This window comes from Salmo salar, chromosome ssa09 (assembly GCF_905237065.1).
Source record: "Salmo salar chromosome ssa09, Ssal_v3.1, whole genome shotgun sequence".
Classification (NCBI taxonomy): domain Eukaryota; kingdom Metazoa; phylum Chordata; class Actinopteri; order Salmoniformes; family Salmonidae; genus Salmo; species Salmo salar.
Window position 1 is genome coordinate 38889960 of NC_059450.1, and position 15522 is coordinate 38905481.

The 15522-nt window shown below is 42.2% G+C and overlaps 1 protein-coding gene across 24 annotated transcripts in view; it reads left to right on the forward strand.

The window, feature by feature from the left end:
* The first annotated feature begins 698 nt into the window (after positions 1 to 698).
* The window catches only part of LOC106611333 (dystrobrevin beta), a 56734-nt gene continuing 41910 nt past the window's right edge, over positions 699 to 15522 (forward strand). For 12 of the 24 annotated variants that reach the window (XR_006770996.1, XM_014211446.2, XM_014211454.2 and 9 more), the window contains exons 1-5: positions 719 to 866; positions 8101 to 8168; positions 10886 to 10966; positions 11153 to 11366; positions 13209 to 13294. Coding sequence is in view for 22 of the 24 variants with exons in the window: in XM_014211446.2 (XP_014066921.2) it covers positions 769 to 866; positions 8101 to 8168; positions 10886 to 10966; positions 11153 to 11366; positions 13209 to 13294 (547 nt within the window). In the remaining 2 variants the exon portion in view is untranslated. Of the gene's footprint in view, positions 974 to 1143; positions 1336 to 7132; positions 7183 to 8100; positions 8169 to 10885; positions 10967 to 11152; positions 11367 to 13208; positions 13295 to 15522 lie in introns of those variants that run through there. The other 12 variants (XR_006770997.1, XM_045723633.1, XM_045723640.1 and 9 more) reach the window with 9 other exon arrangements.

The window sequence follows — 15522 nt, forward strand, 5'->3', positions numbered from 1 at the left end:
TGTTATGTGACTCTACTCTAATACTAGTACAACTTACACAATAGGCATACTCTCAGTACCACATCACATTACGACAGTAGGCTTTTACACCTGCCTCATCTTTTTCATACTCCACTAAGAAGAGATACAATCCCCAGTTCAGATGCATGTTGTTTCCATATTACACATGAAAAAAAATATGCTACAGAGAAAGTATATTGTTGATTGGAATGTTGTAACATACCTGCTGACTATCCAATATATCATATAATTATTATGCATATAAAATATATCAACAAACCTGGGTCGTGAGGGGTGTTTACTGTGCGCCCTCTACGCTGTGTGATGCGCGCGCAGCCCCATCTTGCTGTCCTCGGGTGTTCGGTTGTTCATGATGCTGAGGAGAGAGCGCGGCGCTCGTACATTTTTATGAGACGCCACCACCGAAGATTTTTATAACTAACACAAGATAGACCAGAGCCTGTCGTTTCCAATGAATCACAGTGGGCAGAGCCAAGCACGAGCTAGTGAGATTCTATTCGTGCGTTCTAGCCTGTTCCTACTGTGTGAAGTGCGCGTGTTCAGTAACTAAATTCGCCCTAAACAACGGCATTTTTACAGACTTTGGCAAAGGGTAAAGTCTCCTACTGCTGGCCACCGGGTTTCCTCTCATCACCATATTTGGTAGTGAGTGGAAACGCCAACCGGATGCTTCACATTTATACATCCGGTGATATATGTGTCTCATTGTTCTATCTGTGCCACCACCGTAATTCTGAGTCGTAGGCTATGAAACAGGAAACGCATTGGATAAGGTACAGTTTGTATATAATATCAGTCGTTTTGCATTGGTCGGACAGCAATAACGAACGAATGCGGACAGACAGGTGAGACTTGAGTGCAGCGATGATTCACGAAGGAAATATCCTGACTACTTATATCCTCTTCATCTGATGTTGACGCTATAAACGTAACTTGCGTGATTTTCAAACTGGTAAGGATAATTATATGTATAATTCTCATTTAAATAGCCTATAGAGTGGAGAAGGCACATCTAAATTAGGCTACTACACATTTATTTGGGTAGATATTTAGGGTACATTATCATATCGCATATTCCTTTAAGATGCATCACACGACACACTCATATTGCGGAAACAAGGTAAATAGGGAGTTAAAAACAGCAATATGGCCGCGTAGGTCGTTCGGTTTCTTCCAGATCTGAGACGCATAAAGTCTTGTAAAGCTAATGATTCGTCACCGAGAGCGTGGATGATGTTTTCGCTTTTCGAGCCCTATAAACCCTAGTCCTCCGTATTTTGACTCACTTAATGGCTAGGCTACCTACTCGGCAAGGTGCGGTAGATATATCACTGCGTTATTCTACTGACACATTTATTATTTTACTGTGTGCTGTGATGCTCCTATAGAGGCTGACGCGCTTGAGTTCATTCATTGAAAAAGCAACCCGTGGAATGACGTAATGCTTGGCGGTAGGCCTACTATCATCCATGTATTTGCATTTCTCTTTGACCTTATATTAAAAACGCTGATATGCCTAATAATGCAGATAAGGACAAAAAAAATGTATGAAATGAATTGAAATGTATGCATTCACTACTGTACGTCGCTCTGGATAAGAGTGTCTGCTAAAATGACAAAAAAAAAATGATATAGCTCAAGCCGTTTGGCGTGTGATCATCACCGTCATCTATGGAGCGCAGTTTGGGTATTTTTGTGTCAAAGATACACCTCATAACACAAATTGACGTATCAAATAATCTTTTATTTTGAAGAGTCAAATAACAAAATTATATTTTAGACTGTCTTGTGCGCTGAATTTGCATGCGCAAGCACTATGGTTGTAGCACTGTTAAAGTCTGCAACCAAGCACACACAGGTCACGATGTGTTTACAGTACCGCGTTGGTAATAAACCATAATTTGTTCGATCGAATGGGAAAACGTCTGTGTGAGCATTTGAAATAAAACCAGGATCTGAAATGTTAGCTAAGTAGTGCAACATTTTTCCCGACATGCGACCAGACACGGGGAGAAAAGATTGCAGCATCTGCCAGCCATATCCCAAACAGTTGCACCTGATTCATCCTAGCTAGTCAAAATACAGAATAATCAAGGATTTTGTTAACATTGATAACCGTTTGGAAACTTGTTTCTCTGCTACGTTGACTTCGGTTTGCAGTATGACAAAGTCACTCACATATCTTTGATGCAGATGTTTTTAGCAACTTATTGGGGGTACCTAGCTAACACCAATGCAAACAGCCTGAAAACAATGAGCAGAAACTGCAATAATTGTCAATATTCTTAGCAATGGTATTACTTAGGCAGCCACGTGTTGTTCTCCTATTAAAATCGAACTTCCATTCAGGAAAATAACTAGCTAGTTAACGAACTAAACCAGCTAGCTAGTAGGCCTTTTGCCCCGAGCCACAGATACTGTTGAGGAGACGGGACTCTCCGTTGGAATTGGATTAACGTCCATTGTGAACGTTGCCCAGACGTCGGCAATGGGCCGCGCGTTGCATTCTGGAACAAGGAGGACTCTCCAAGGACTGAATGGGAGTCAATTGGGCACTAGCTCAAAAACCCAACAAGAAGTATAACATGACAAATATTTTCCGAGATTTGAGATAATTATCTTGTTCTTTGTAATATCGTATAGCTTTGGAAACCTGACAGGGGTTGAATGACGATAGGCTTAGCAACCGTGGTACCTGGCATGACAACGTGACACCGATTGGTATGCTGAGTAGGGCGTTAAACGTTTCGCAGGTTCATTGGCCAATGGGATCTCCTGTCTCTGATATCTCTGCCCAAGCTAACGTTATAAGCAGGGCTAGTGTGGCTTGACAGGGCCGGGTCCGACCATAATCGATCAGAAATTAAAAGTCTTATAAATTAGGGGTATTTTAGACGATGACACCCAACAATTTTTTTTTATTTTTTTATATATATATATATATATATATATATATGCGTTTTTCAGAAACAGATGTCGCTTTGCTATGTTTTGGAGTAGAACATTGTTTGCACCAACATATTTTTCTGACCAAGCGCTGGTTTACCAAAAACATCTTAAGCCTGAATTTATCCTGCGTTTGACAGCAAAAGCAATCTAGCAGGACTGTATCTATGTTGATTTCAGTAAACAAACAGTGCAAATCAACATCCGGTAGAAAAAAAACGCTACAGTTGAAATATTTCAACTCTGGCGGCAAGCCTCGTCTACCTTGGCGGCTGACAGCGTTCACAGCCAGCCGTAGAGGTATTTACCGTGGTACTCTCATTGAAAACCATGACTTCCAGTTGCGTCTAACTCGGTAGCGCAGTTGAGCGTGACAACTTTCCAGCGTCATAGCATACGTTTTGGTGACTCGCTGTTACATAAAATACGAGTGATAGTGTAATCAGTGTGCAATCACCATCACTACGATCATTATCATAATAACCACTGCTTAACTTTATGATGGCTTGTAGCCTAAGCCCATATATCTGTACATGTCATTTAATGATCAAGGTAAAGCCAGTTTCAGGTTGGATATTCGACGCATATTTGCGCTTTCAAACCTCAATAGCTTTCAAACCACTTGAGCCACACACTCCAAATAAGTGTCAAATAAATTACTTTGCTTTGCAAAGCTAATAAACGTGTAAATGTGAGCCGCATTTTGTATTCCTAGTTGGATTAGTTAGTACAAACGTTTTTTATTCTCGAATTTCAATAGCTCCTTGGTCGTGTGACCTACAGACCTCAAACAAGGTTCAGAATGTACACGGACTGCCCTTATATATTGCACAGCCTTTGGTTTGTCCGTTTTCAACTCACACGTTTTTACATGGATTTTTCCAACATTCTAATTTCAATAGCTCCTTGGTCATGTGACCTACTGACTTCAAACAAGGATCAGAATGTACTCTCAGCGGGCCTACACATTGCACACCCTTTAGTTTGTCCCCAAAAAAATCATCCCCTTTCAATAATTTGCTTGCCCAGCCAGCCCTCCGGGACCACCTTTACCAGCGCTTCATCGATATTCCTCACTTTGACATGAGGGGGTCACAGTCACCCCACGGGTGATTTGAGTGCGACCGTGGGTACACTCGTTTGAATTTCATCAAGTTGACATTCAGTGACCCGTGCCCAGTGGGAACCTAGGCTTCTTGCGTCCATTTACTACCCACATCAGACGTAGGCCTCCCTCCCCAGACAAGCTGGAGATACCTCTCCCCACTTCGTAGGGCATGAGCCAGATCCATGCAATGCCCTATCACTGTGGGGCCAATAGGTTTACTCCGCCTCAACTCTAGTGAGTGTAGAGGAGACCTTCCCGACCTACAATGTGTGGGGCCGGCGAACGCCGTAGCTGGGGAGATCCGCGAGAAGGGCCCGACGTGCATTCAAAGTTGCCGCGGTTGGCTGCTGGACTCAACCCCCCACCGGTCCGCCTTCGGCCCGCCGACGGACACCACCCCGACAAACCCCCGCATGCAGCCCCTTGCGAGACCACCCACGAGAGACCGCGAGATGGGCCGTACAACGAACTTCCAATGGTGGCGAAAGGAGGGAGACAGAACAACTGCTCCCCCAGCCGCGGCTCGAGCCCAGCCCCGTTTCTCACCCAAGCCCGACCGACTCAGCCCTGAGAGCCAATCCTTATCCCGAGGTTACGGATCTTTTTTGCCAACTTCCCTTACCTACATTGTTATAACATGCCAGAGGCTGTTCACCTTGGAGACCTGCTGCGGATATGGGTACGGCCCGGCGTGAGATTTACACCCTCTCTCCCAGATTTTTAAGGGCCAGGGAGAGCTCACCGGACGCCGCCAAAACCGCAACGCTTTCCAGGGCTTGGGTTCCTCTCTCGTGGCGAACCCATTCCAGGGTGCCCTGCCCTTCACGAAGAAAAGAGAACTCTCCCCGGGGCTCCTGCCAGCTTCCCCCAGGATCAGTCGCGTTACCGCACTGGATGCCTAGCAGCGCCCGTTTCCGCCAGTGCGTGGACATTCGGAAAGTAGTTTGACGTCAATCGTGTGAGATGAAAAATGTACAAACCTAAAGGGTGTGCAATATACAAGGATAGTCAGTAGACATTCTGAACCTTGTTTGAGGTCAGTAGGTCACATGACCAAGGAGCTATTGAAATTAGAAACATTGAAAATTCATGTACAATTGTGTGAGATGAAAATGGACAAATTAAATGGTGCGCAATGTGTAGGCCCACTGTGTACATTCTGAACCTTGTTTGAAGTCAGTAGGTCACATGACCAAGGAGCTATTGAAATTCAAAAATGTAAATAAATCATTTTAAATAGTACGAGATGTAAGTCGAAAAAATAAGTGTGTGCAATGTGTGTCTATGCCATTGGGTTAGCTAGAACCAGTTTTTAAAGTTTTAGGCGTAACGGTTAAAGAGCTATTAAAAATTGATTTGTCACTATATTGACGGTCCCTAACTACGGTTGGTGGACGTAAAGAAAACTACAGTCGAATATCCAATCTGAATCTGTCTTTACCTCAGTAATTAATGGTATTTGATGAATGTGCACCTGCAGGCCTGTCACCACTGTACTCAGAAGTGACTAATGATCCAACATATAGTATCTAAAGTTCATTAGGCTACTTGACTTTTAATGCCTACAGGTGCAATTTAAGAAGCCTTTCAATGATTTATCAAACTATATTGTCAGCCTCCCAGAACCAAATATTGTGTATTATGTCTGGTCTGCCCACAAGAGTTCAGTCAGGCTCTGATATCCTATTAAGTTATATTACATTTCACAATGGCCAATCAAGGCTTGACATTTTCCTCAATATCATCAAAAGTTATTTGTTTTGGTATCCACTTTCTCATTCAGGGTCTTAGTTGCCTACATATGAGAAGCTCAGACAAGCTTAGTCTTCAGTAGGTCTACTGTATATTTGAATATTACAGAGGGCCATTGTACAATTACTGCTGACTTGCTTCTGTTAGTTTCCCTCCTGAGCACAGCTGGTGTTTTCTTCCATTCTACATACTATCTACTACATGTCATAATCAATTATCTAACAACCCTTTATTGCACATTATATGGACAACAATTTCTTATTATTATGATGTTTATTATATTTTATCTGTATATCAATAGCTTTATGGGACTGGAAACTAGGGCTGTCCAGCTACACGAGTAAGAAGGGAGGCATATAAAGGCCATGTCAACAGAGTTCCTGAGGGTTCAACCTTGGCTTGGCTTCACTGACTGTGCCCCAAATGGCACGCTATCCCCATAGGGCTCTGGTCTAAAGTAGTGCACTATAAAGGGAATAGGGTGCCATTGGGTATGCAAGCACTGACTGCTCGCGTTCAGCTGATGAAGATCTCTGGCTGGTCTGATGGGATGTTGATACTGTATTTGAATAGAGCCCTCTGCCAGCCAAGCACATCTGAGTTCAAATACTATTTGAAATCATTTCCGATACTTTCTGGGTTTCATTGAGCTTACCTTGTTGAATTGAACCAATAGAAAAGTTCCAACAGTGCAAGCCTCATCCACCTGTCACTCCAGGCAAGCGAGAGGAAACACTGCAAGTATTTAAAACTATTTCAAATTGTATTTGAACCCAGGTCTGGTACCATCCAAGCCTATCGTGCCATTTCCCAGGTTTCAGAACCAATCATTGAATAGTTGTAATGTGTTCTGTGTATCATCATTAAGTGTCTCCTCTATCTGCACTAATGGCTGGCTTTCGGGACCATTCATCCACAGGTCTTAGCTGAGTGGCGATGTCATGGAGAATTATCATTTGTAGGGTACAGACAGGATGTGTGTCCCCCAAATGGCACCCTATTCCCTATAAAGTGCACTACTTTTGACCAGTGCCCTATGGGCCCTGTAGTGCACTATAAAGAGACAGCAGGAGAACTCAAGTGTGTTCCCCTTTGCGGGAAGAACCCCCCCCCCCCCCCAAAAAAAAAAACAAACATGTTTTGTAGAGTTCATCAAGTCCTTGAAGGGAGGGTGTTAATGACTAATTTAAAAGTCAAACCCATTTTGTCTAGAAGGACCGCTTATCCTACTACCGAGCATAACAGACACACAGAATATTAAGGAACCAACTAGCTAACTGTCTATAATTGTTCTTCTCTCCACAGGAGCAGCAGCAGTTAATGCTTCACTTTGTTTAATATTCAGGCAGCGACAGGTAAATAAATACCTCTGGGATTTTTATCTGACAAAATCATCAGTAGATTAAGTTAACTTTTTCTTAAAGGTGCAATATGTAGAAATCGTTCCATCATTTCCTGGTTGCTAAATATCTTAATAGTTTGCCTAATTTCACTTTATGTGACAATGTATTCTCAATGTGTTGATAATCATTGTACCATCTAAACTGCTGTGAAATATATTTTTCAATAACCCAAAATATTGTATTTTCAGCTGTTTGAAGCTGGTGTACAAAACCGAATGTATAGGACGCAAAAACAAAACTTAAGAACTGGAAACATCGAAATAGCACACATAGAACAGCTCTACCGCTTCTTAGACTTGCTTTCAATGGAAGAATTACAGATCTATACCTTTTTTAGGAAAACCCTTTGAATAACCCTTTTTGGGTCCACAGAAAGGGTTCTACCTGGAACCAAAACGGGTTCTTCAAAGGGTTCTCCTATGGGGACATCCAAAGAACCCTTTTTCTCTAAGAGAATATGTGTTGTACATGATATAACATTCCATATGATATATAAATACTTAGAGTGATGAATGTATAGAGTATACAGGATCAGTTAGATTCATATTTTACACTACTGCTTTAACTTGAATGTACCTTGATAATGTATACAATGGTTACAATGATGTATAGTGATTACAGGTATGTAATTAAGTAAGGAGTAGGTAATGCATGCTTGCTGTTTTTATTTCCCTAAGAATGAGTAATATGTCTAATGTATACAATAATTATGCAATTACTTAGTGAGTAGGTAGTAATGCTTGCTGTATTCTTTCCCCAGAATGATAGAGGGCAGAGAAGACCGATAATGTATATTGTCTACAATGATGATGTAATTACGTAGTGAGAAGGTAATGCGTGCTTAATGCCTGTTGTGGTATTCCCCCCCAGAATGATAGAAGAACGCAGTAAACGAGGCAAAGCCATGGTGGAGAGGAGACAACTCTTCATAGAGATGAGTAAGTAGACAGAGCTCCAGAGCCAAACCATTACTATTCATTTACACTCTGTTATAATCTGCTGTGCACAGTAAAGCATTATACTGTACATTCCCCTCTACATCAGAGATTCTCAAAGTGGGTCTGCAGAGGTACTGCAGGAGGTCCGAGGCAAGACCTCCAAATACATATATTTACATTAGCAACAGCAGATTAAACAAATCTTGGCTAAGGGATCCGTGGAATAAGTTTAGAGGGTGTAATACAATAAAATGTAACATTATTAATTTTATTTTACTAAGCAAGTCAGTTAAGAACAAATTCTTATTTTCATTGACGGCCTAGGAACTGCCTTGTTCAGGGGCAGAACGACAGATTTTTACCTTGTCAGCTCGGGATTTGATCTTGCAACCTTTTGGTTAATAGTCCAACGCCCCAACCACTAGGCTACCTGCCTAATCTACAATGTATGTTCTTAACCCTGGGCAACATGGGCATGGGAGGCTCACAGGGATATTGGTATCCACAGTTACTCCACCAATTATACATTTCTCAACTCAGTAGTTCTTGTATTCCCCCAAATGATTTACTTTTCACATACAGTTCAAGTCGGGAGTTTACATACACTTAGGTTGGAGTCATTAAAACTCGTTTTTCAACCACTCCCACAAATGTATTGTTAACAAACTATAGTTCTGGCAAGTCGTTTAGGACATCTACTTTGTGCATGACACAAGTAATTTTTACAACAATTGTTTACAGACAGATTATTTCACTTATAATTCACTGTATCACAATTCCAGTGGGTCAGAAGTTTACATACACTAAGTTGACTGTGCCTTTAAACAGCTTGGAAAATTCCAGAAAATGATGTCATGGCTTAAAAAGCTTCTTATAGGCTAATTGACATCATTTGAGTCAATTGGAGGTGTACCTGTGGATGTATTTCAAGGCCTACCTTCAAACTCAGTGCCTCTTTGCTTGACATCATGGGAAAATCAAAAGAAATCAGCCAAGACCCCAGAAAAGAATTGTGGACCTCCACAAGTCTGGTTCATCCTTGGGAGCAATTTCCAAACCCTTGAAGGTACCACGTTCATCTGTACAAACAATAGTATGCAAGTATAAACACCATGGGACCACGCAGCCGTCATACCGCTCAGGAAGGAGATGCGTTCTGTCTCCTAGAGATGAACGTACTTTGGTGCGAAAAGTGCAAATCAATCCCAGAACAACAGCAAAGGACCTTGTAAAGATGTTGGAGGAAACAGGTACAAAAGTATCTATATCCACAGTAAAAGGAGTCCTATATCGACATAACCTGAAAGGCCGCTGAGCAAGGAAGAAGCCACTGTTCCAAAACCACCATAAAAAAGCCAGACTACGGTTTGCAACTGCACACGGGGACAAAGATTGCACTTTTTGGAGAAATGTCCTCTGGTCTGATGAAACAAAAATAGAACTGTTTGGCCGTAATGACCATCGTTATGTTTGGAGGAAACAGGGGGAGGCTTGCAAGCCGAAGAGCACCATCCCAACCGTGAAGCACGGGGGTGGCAGCATCATGTTGTGGGGATGCTTTGCTGCAGGAGGGACTGGTGCATATATTGAAGCAACATCTCAAGACATCAGTCAGGAAGTTAAAGCTTGGTTGCAAATGGAGATTCCAAATTGACAATGACCCCAAGCATACTTCCAAAGTTGTGGCAAAATGGCTTAAGGACAACAAAGTCAAGGTATTGGAGTGGCCATCACAAAGCCCTGACCTCAATCCTATAGAAAATGTGTAGGCGGAACTGAAAAGGCGTGTGCGATCAAGGATCCTACAAACATGACTCAGTTACACCAGCTCTGTCAGGAGGAATGGGCCAAAATTCACCCAACTTATTGTGGGAAGCTTGTGGAAGGCTACCTGAAACGTTTGACCCAAGTTAAACAATTTAAAGGCAATGCTACCAAATACTAATTGAGTGTATGTAAACTTCTGACCCACTGGGAATGTGATGAAAGAAATAAAAGCTGAAATAAATCACTCTATTATTCTGATATTTCACATTCTTAAAATAAAGTGGTGATCCTAAATGACCTAAGACAGGGAATTTTTACTAGGATTAAATGTCAGGAATTGAGTTTAAATGTATTTGGCTAAGGTGTATGTAAACTTCCGACTTCAACTGTAAATGCACTGTAATTTAAGCTTTAAAACGTCAAAGTTTTCTTTCTGCCTCATGGCAAAATGTGTAGAATTGCAGGATATTAGCTTTAAAGCTGCAACAAGGAATTTGTGTTCCCCATGACAAAATGTGTATCATTGCAAAAAATGTTCTTGAACACTGCAAAAGTGTATCTCCGATGCCAAGAGAGAGCCTTTAAAATAGTCTTTCCCAGGGCCCTAGACTTGGTCCATCCGGCCTTGCGCTGCCAAAGTCATAGTAGAACTCCTTGTATGCTATTTTTATCTGACTTGAGTTGTGTTCTGATTTATAAAGGGGTCCCTGATGAATTTGCTATCACAAAAGGGGACCCGTCCCCAAAACGTTTGAGAACCCCTTCACTACATGGCCTGTGTGAGAGTGAAATCTCCAGAGGAAAGCCAGTACTAATCATTCACACTGCTGTGTCTTAGACAAGCCATTCACATCCATACACGTTACACTATACAGTACATTCCCCTTCCCCATACAGTGGGTTTTGTGTGGTTGTGTTAGTTTGTTGATTCATCTTTTTATTGTTATCAGGGGGACAAAACTTTGACGTCATCAGACTATCAACCTATAGGACGGCCTGCAAGCTAAGATTCGTGCAGAAAAGATGCAACCGTAAGTTACTGCCTGCCGGGCTCTTTTAGTTTCCTTTACTGAAGATCTTACTCTCCTAACTTATTGAGCTGTACACACAACCATGTCACATATGTTTGTTTCAAATACGGTACACTTGAACGTAATTAGTTACTTTAGAAGAAATCTATTATTTTGTCAATCTTTCCCCTCCTCCCCCTATCCCAGTGCACCTGGTGGATGTGTGGAACATGATCGAGGCGTTCCGTGACAGCGGTTTGAACACAATGGACCACAACGCAGAGATTAACGTGTCTAGACTGGAGACCATCGTGTCCTCCATCTACTACCAGCTCAACAAGCGTCTTCCCACCATGCACCAGATCAACGTAGAGCAGTCCATCAGTCTGCTCCTCAACTTCATGGTGGCTACATACGACAGGTGCACAACATTAGACACAGGATATACATTAGATATAGAATATTACATACAGTATACACTGAGTGTACAAAACATTAGGAACATCTGCTCTATCCATTACAGACTGACCAGGTGAAAGCTATGATCCCTTATTGATGTCACCTGTTAAATTCTCTTCAATCAGTGTAGATGAAGGGGAGGAGACCGGTTAAAGAACGATTTTTAATCCTTGAGACATGGATTGTGCATGTGTGCCATTCAGAGGGTGAATGGGAAGACAATATTTAAGTCCCTTTGAACGGGGTATGGTAGTAAGTGCCAGGCAGACTGGTTTGTGTCAAGAACTACAATGCTGCTGTGTATTTCACACCCAACGGTTTCCCATGTGTATCAAGAATGGTCCACCACCCAAAGGACATCCAGACAACTTGACACAACTGTGGGAAGCATTGGAGTCAACATGGGACGCTTTTGACACCTTGTAGAGTCCATGCCCTGACACATTGAGGCTGTTCTGAGGGCAAAATGGGTGCAACTCAATATTAGGAAGGTGTTCTTAATGTTTTGTACATTGTGTTGTAACGCTGATGCAGGGAGTCAGGAAGCAGGTGCAGATGGTGAGTTTTTAATAATAACGAACATGGAGTTACCGAACAAGAGAAGTGTCTGGACATAAAAACCGAACCAATACTGCCTGATGACTGAGGTTGGTGAGGGCTGTATGAAGGGAGAGTAATCAGGGTCATGATGAAGTCCAGGTGTGCGTAACCATAGGGAGCAGGTGTGTGCAATGATGGTTGCCAGGTGTGCGCAATGTGGGTTGCCAGGACCGGTGGTTTGTAGACCGAGGGAGCAGGAGTGACGTGTATACATTTGCTTTGAACTGCTGTATGAAAAGTGCATGAACATGTCTAGATTTAAGTATGGTGCAACACCTTATTTTCAGAACAAGAGATTTTTATTTTTTTATCCCTTTTTCTTGATATCCAATTGGTAGGTCTTGTCCCATCTCTGCAACTCCCCTACGGACTTGGGAGAGGCGAAGGTCGAGAGCCATGCGTCCTCCGAAACAAGACCTTGCCAAGCCACACTGCTCGCTTAACCCGGAAGCCAGCCGCACCAATGTGTCGGAGGAAACACCGTCCAGTGAGTGACCAGAGTCAGCTTGCAGGCGCCTGGCCCGCCACAAGGAGTCGCTAGAGTGTGATGGGACAAGGAAATCCCAGCCTGCCATACCCTCCCCTAACCCGGACGACGCTGGGCCAATTGGCTGCCGCCTCATGGGTCTCCCAGTCACGGCCGGCTGTGACACAGCCTGGGATCAAACCCGGGTCTGTAGTAACGCCTCAAGCACTGAGATGCTGCACCACTCGGGAGGCCCACAATATATAATTCCTTACTATGGAATACATATATTTAGCAGATGTTATTGTGGGTGTAGCGAAATGCTTGTGTTCCTAGCTCCAACAGTGCAGTAATATCTAACAATACACACATCTAAAAATAATGGAGTTAATTTAGAAATATTAGGATGAGCAATGTTGGAGTCCAGACTGTAAATATATCAGATTAGTGTTCTGTGTCTACCTGGACTAAAGTAATCAGTATGCTGGACTGAACTGTGAGCTCTCCCTTTCAAATGATTTTGGGCCTTCAGACAACATGGTCAAGATGGATCCAGAAGTGCTAATTAATTATTTGTTCTATATTGTGGTCAACAAGCTAAAGCTAGCAAATCATGGGAAAAAAGTACTTGCTTTATTGAACGGGGAAGATGCTTCTCTTTTGTCAGTATGATGAGTGTGTGTGTGTGTTTCAGTTGTGAATAGATACATTTTCCAAAATGTTTGTTTGTGTGTTTAGTGAAGGCCACGGGAAACTGAGCATTTTCTCGATGAAGTCCATGTTGGCGACTATGTGTGGAGGGAAAATAGTGGACAAACTACGTTGTAAGTATATCTTCATGAACTTAGCCCAGGGTAGAGGTTACAGTTAAAGCAACCTAAAGGACAGTTAATTCTATTCTGCAGTAGTCACACTTTTTAATTTGATGGCTTAGTTTGCAAATGAGTTTGTATCAGACAACAGTAAATCCTTTGAGACATTTGAATACGTGTAGGCTACAACAGGGGTTCTTAAAGTGGGGGGGGGGACTCAAAGTTGCGTCCGCGGCCAGATCTCAAAATTATATGTAAAAAAAAGGTTTTCTCATTTTATTTTAATTAATATTACTAACAACATATTAGACATGTTGGTCACATGGAATACATTTAGAGGGTTTAATGGAAAACAATACAATGTCATATTATTCATCGACAATGTATGTTCCTAACCCTGGGCAACATGGGCCTGGGAGGCTCACAGGGATATTAGTATCCACAGTACTCTGTTCTTAACCCTGGGCAACATGGGCCTGGGAGGCTCACAGGGATATTAGTATCCACAATACTCTGTTCTTAACCCTGGGCAACATGGGCCTGGGAGGCTCACAGGGATATTAGTATCCACAGTACTCTGTTCTTAACCCTGGGCAACATGGGCCTGGGAGGCTCACAGGGATATTAGTATCCACAGTACTCTGTTCTTAACCCTGGGCAACATGGGCCTGGGAGGCTCACAGGGATATTAGTATCCACAGTACTCTGTTCTTAACCCTGGGCAACATGGGCCTGGGAGGCTCACAGGGATATTAGTATCCACAGTACTCTGTTCTTAACCCTGGGAAACATGGGCCTGGGAGGCTCACAGGGATATTAGTATCCACAGTACTCTGTTCTTAACCCTGGGCAACATGGGCCTGGGAGGCTCACAGGGATATTAGTATCCACAGTACTCTGTTCTTAACCCTGGGCAACATGGGCCTGGGAGGCTCACAGGGATATTAACATTGATATTTTTGTTACTGGCCTACAAGCAATACCCCATAATGTGGAATTATGTTTATTTACAATGTTTACTAATTAATAAAACATTTAAAGCTGAAAAAGTCACATAAGTTGCATGGACTCTGTGTGCAATAATAGTTTAATGACTACCTCATCTCTGTACCCCACACGTACAAATTATCTGTTAAATCCCTCAGTCAAGCAGTGAATTTCAAATATAGATTCAACCACAAAGACCAGGGAGGTTTTCCAATGCCTCGCAAAGAAGGGCACCTGTTGGTAGATGGGTAAAAATATTTTTAAAAAGCAGACCTTGAATATCCCTTTGAGCATGGTGAAGTTATTAATTACACTTTGGATGCTGTATCAATGCACCCAGTCACTACAAAGATACAGGCGTCCTTCCTAACTCCGTTGCCAGAGAGGAAGGAAATCGCTCAGGGATTTCACCATGAGGCCAATGGGGACTTTAAAACAAAGTATAATGGCTGCGATAGGAGAACTGAGGATCAATAACATTGAAGTTACTCCATAATACTAACCTAAATGACAGAGTGAAAAGGAAGCCTGTACAGAATAAAAAATATTCCAAAACATGGATCCTGTTTGCGACAAGGCATTAAAGTAATACTACAAAAATATGGCAAAGCAATTCACTTTTTGTCCTAAATACAAAGTATTGTGTTTGGGGCAAATACAATACTGAGTACCACTCTCCATATTTTCAAGTATAGTGGTGGCTGCATCATGTTATGGGTATGCTTGTAATCGTTGGACTGGGGAGTTTTCCAGGATAAAAAATAAATAAAAATGGAGCTAAGCACAGGCAGAATCCTACAGGAAACCCTGGTTCAGTCTGCTTTCCACCAGACACTGGGAGATGAATTCATCTTTTAACAGGACGAGAACATAAAACACAAGGCCAAATCTACACTGGGGTTGCTTACCAAGAAGACAGTGAATGTTCCTGAGTGGCCGAGTTCCAGTTTTGACTTAAATCGTCTTAAATATAGGGCAAGACCTGAAAATGATTGTCTAGCAATGGTCAACAACCAATTTGACAGAGCTTGAAGAATTTTGAAAATAATAAATGGGCATATGTTGCACAATCCAGGTGTGGAAAGCTCTTAGACTTCCCCAACAATTCACAGCTGTAATCACTGCCAAAAGTGAAATTGATTGACTCGGGTTAAATACTTATCTAATCAAGAAATATTTGTGTTTTATTTTTCTTAAGTCTTTTACAAATGTTAGTTTTGCTTCCACTTTGACAGAGTATTTTGTGTAGACAG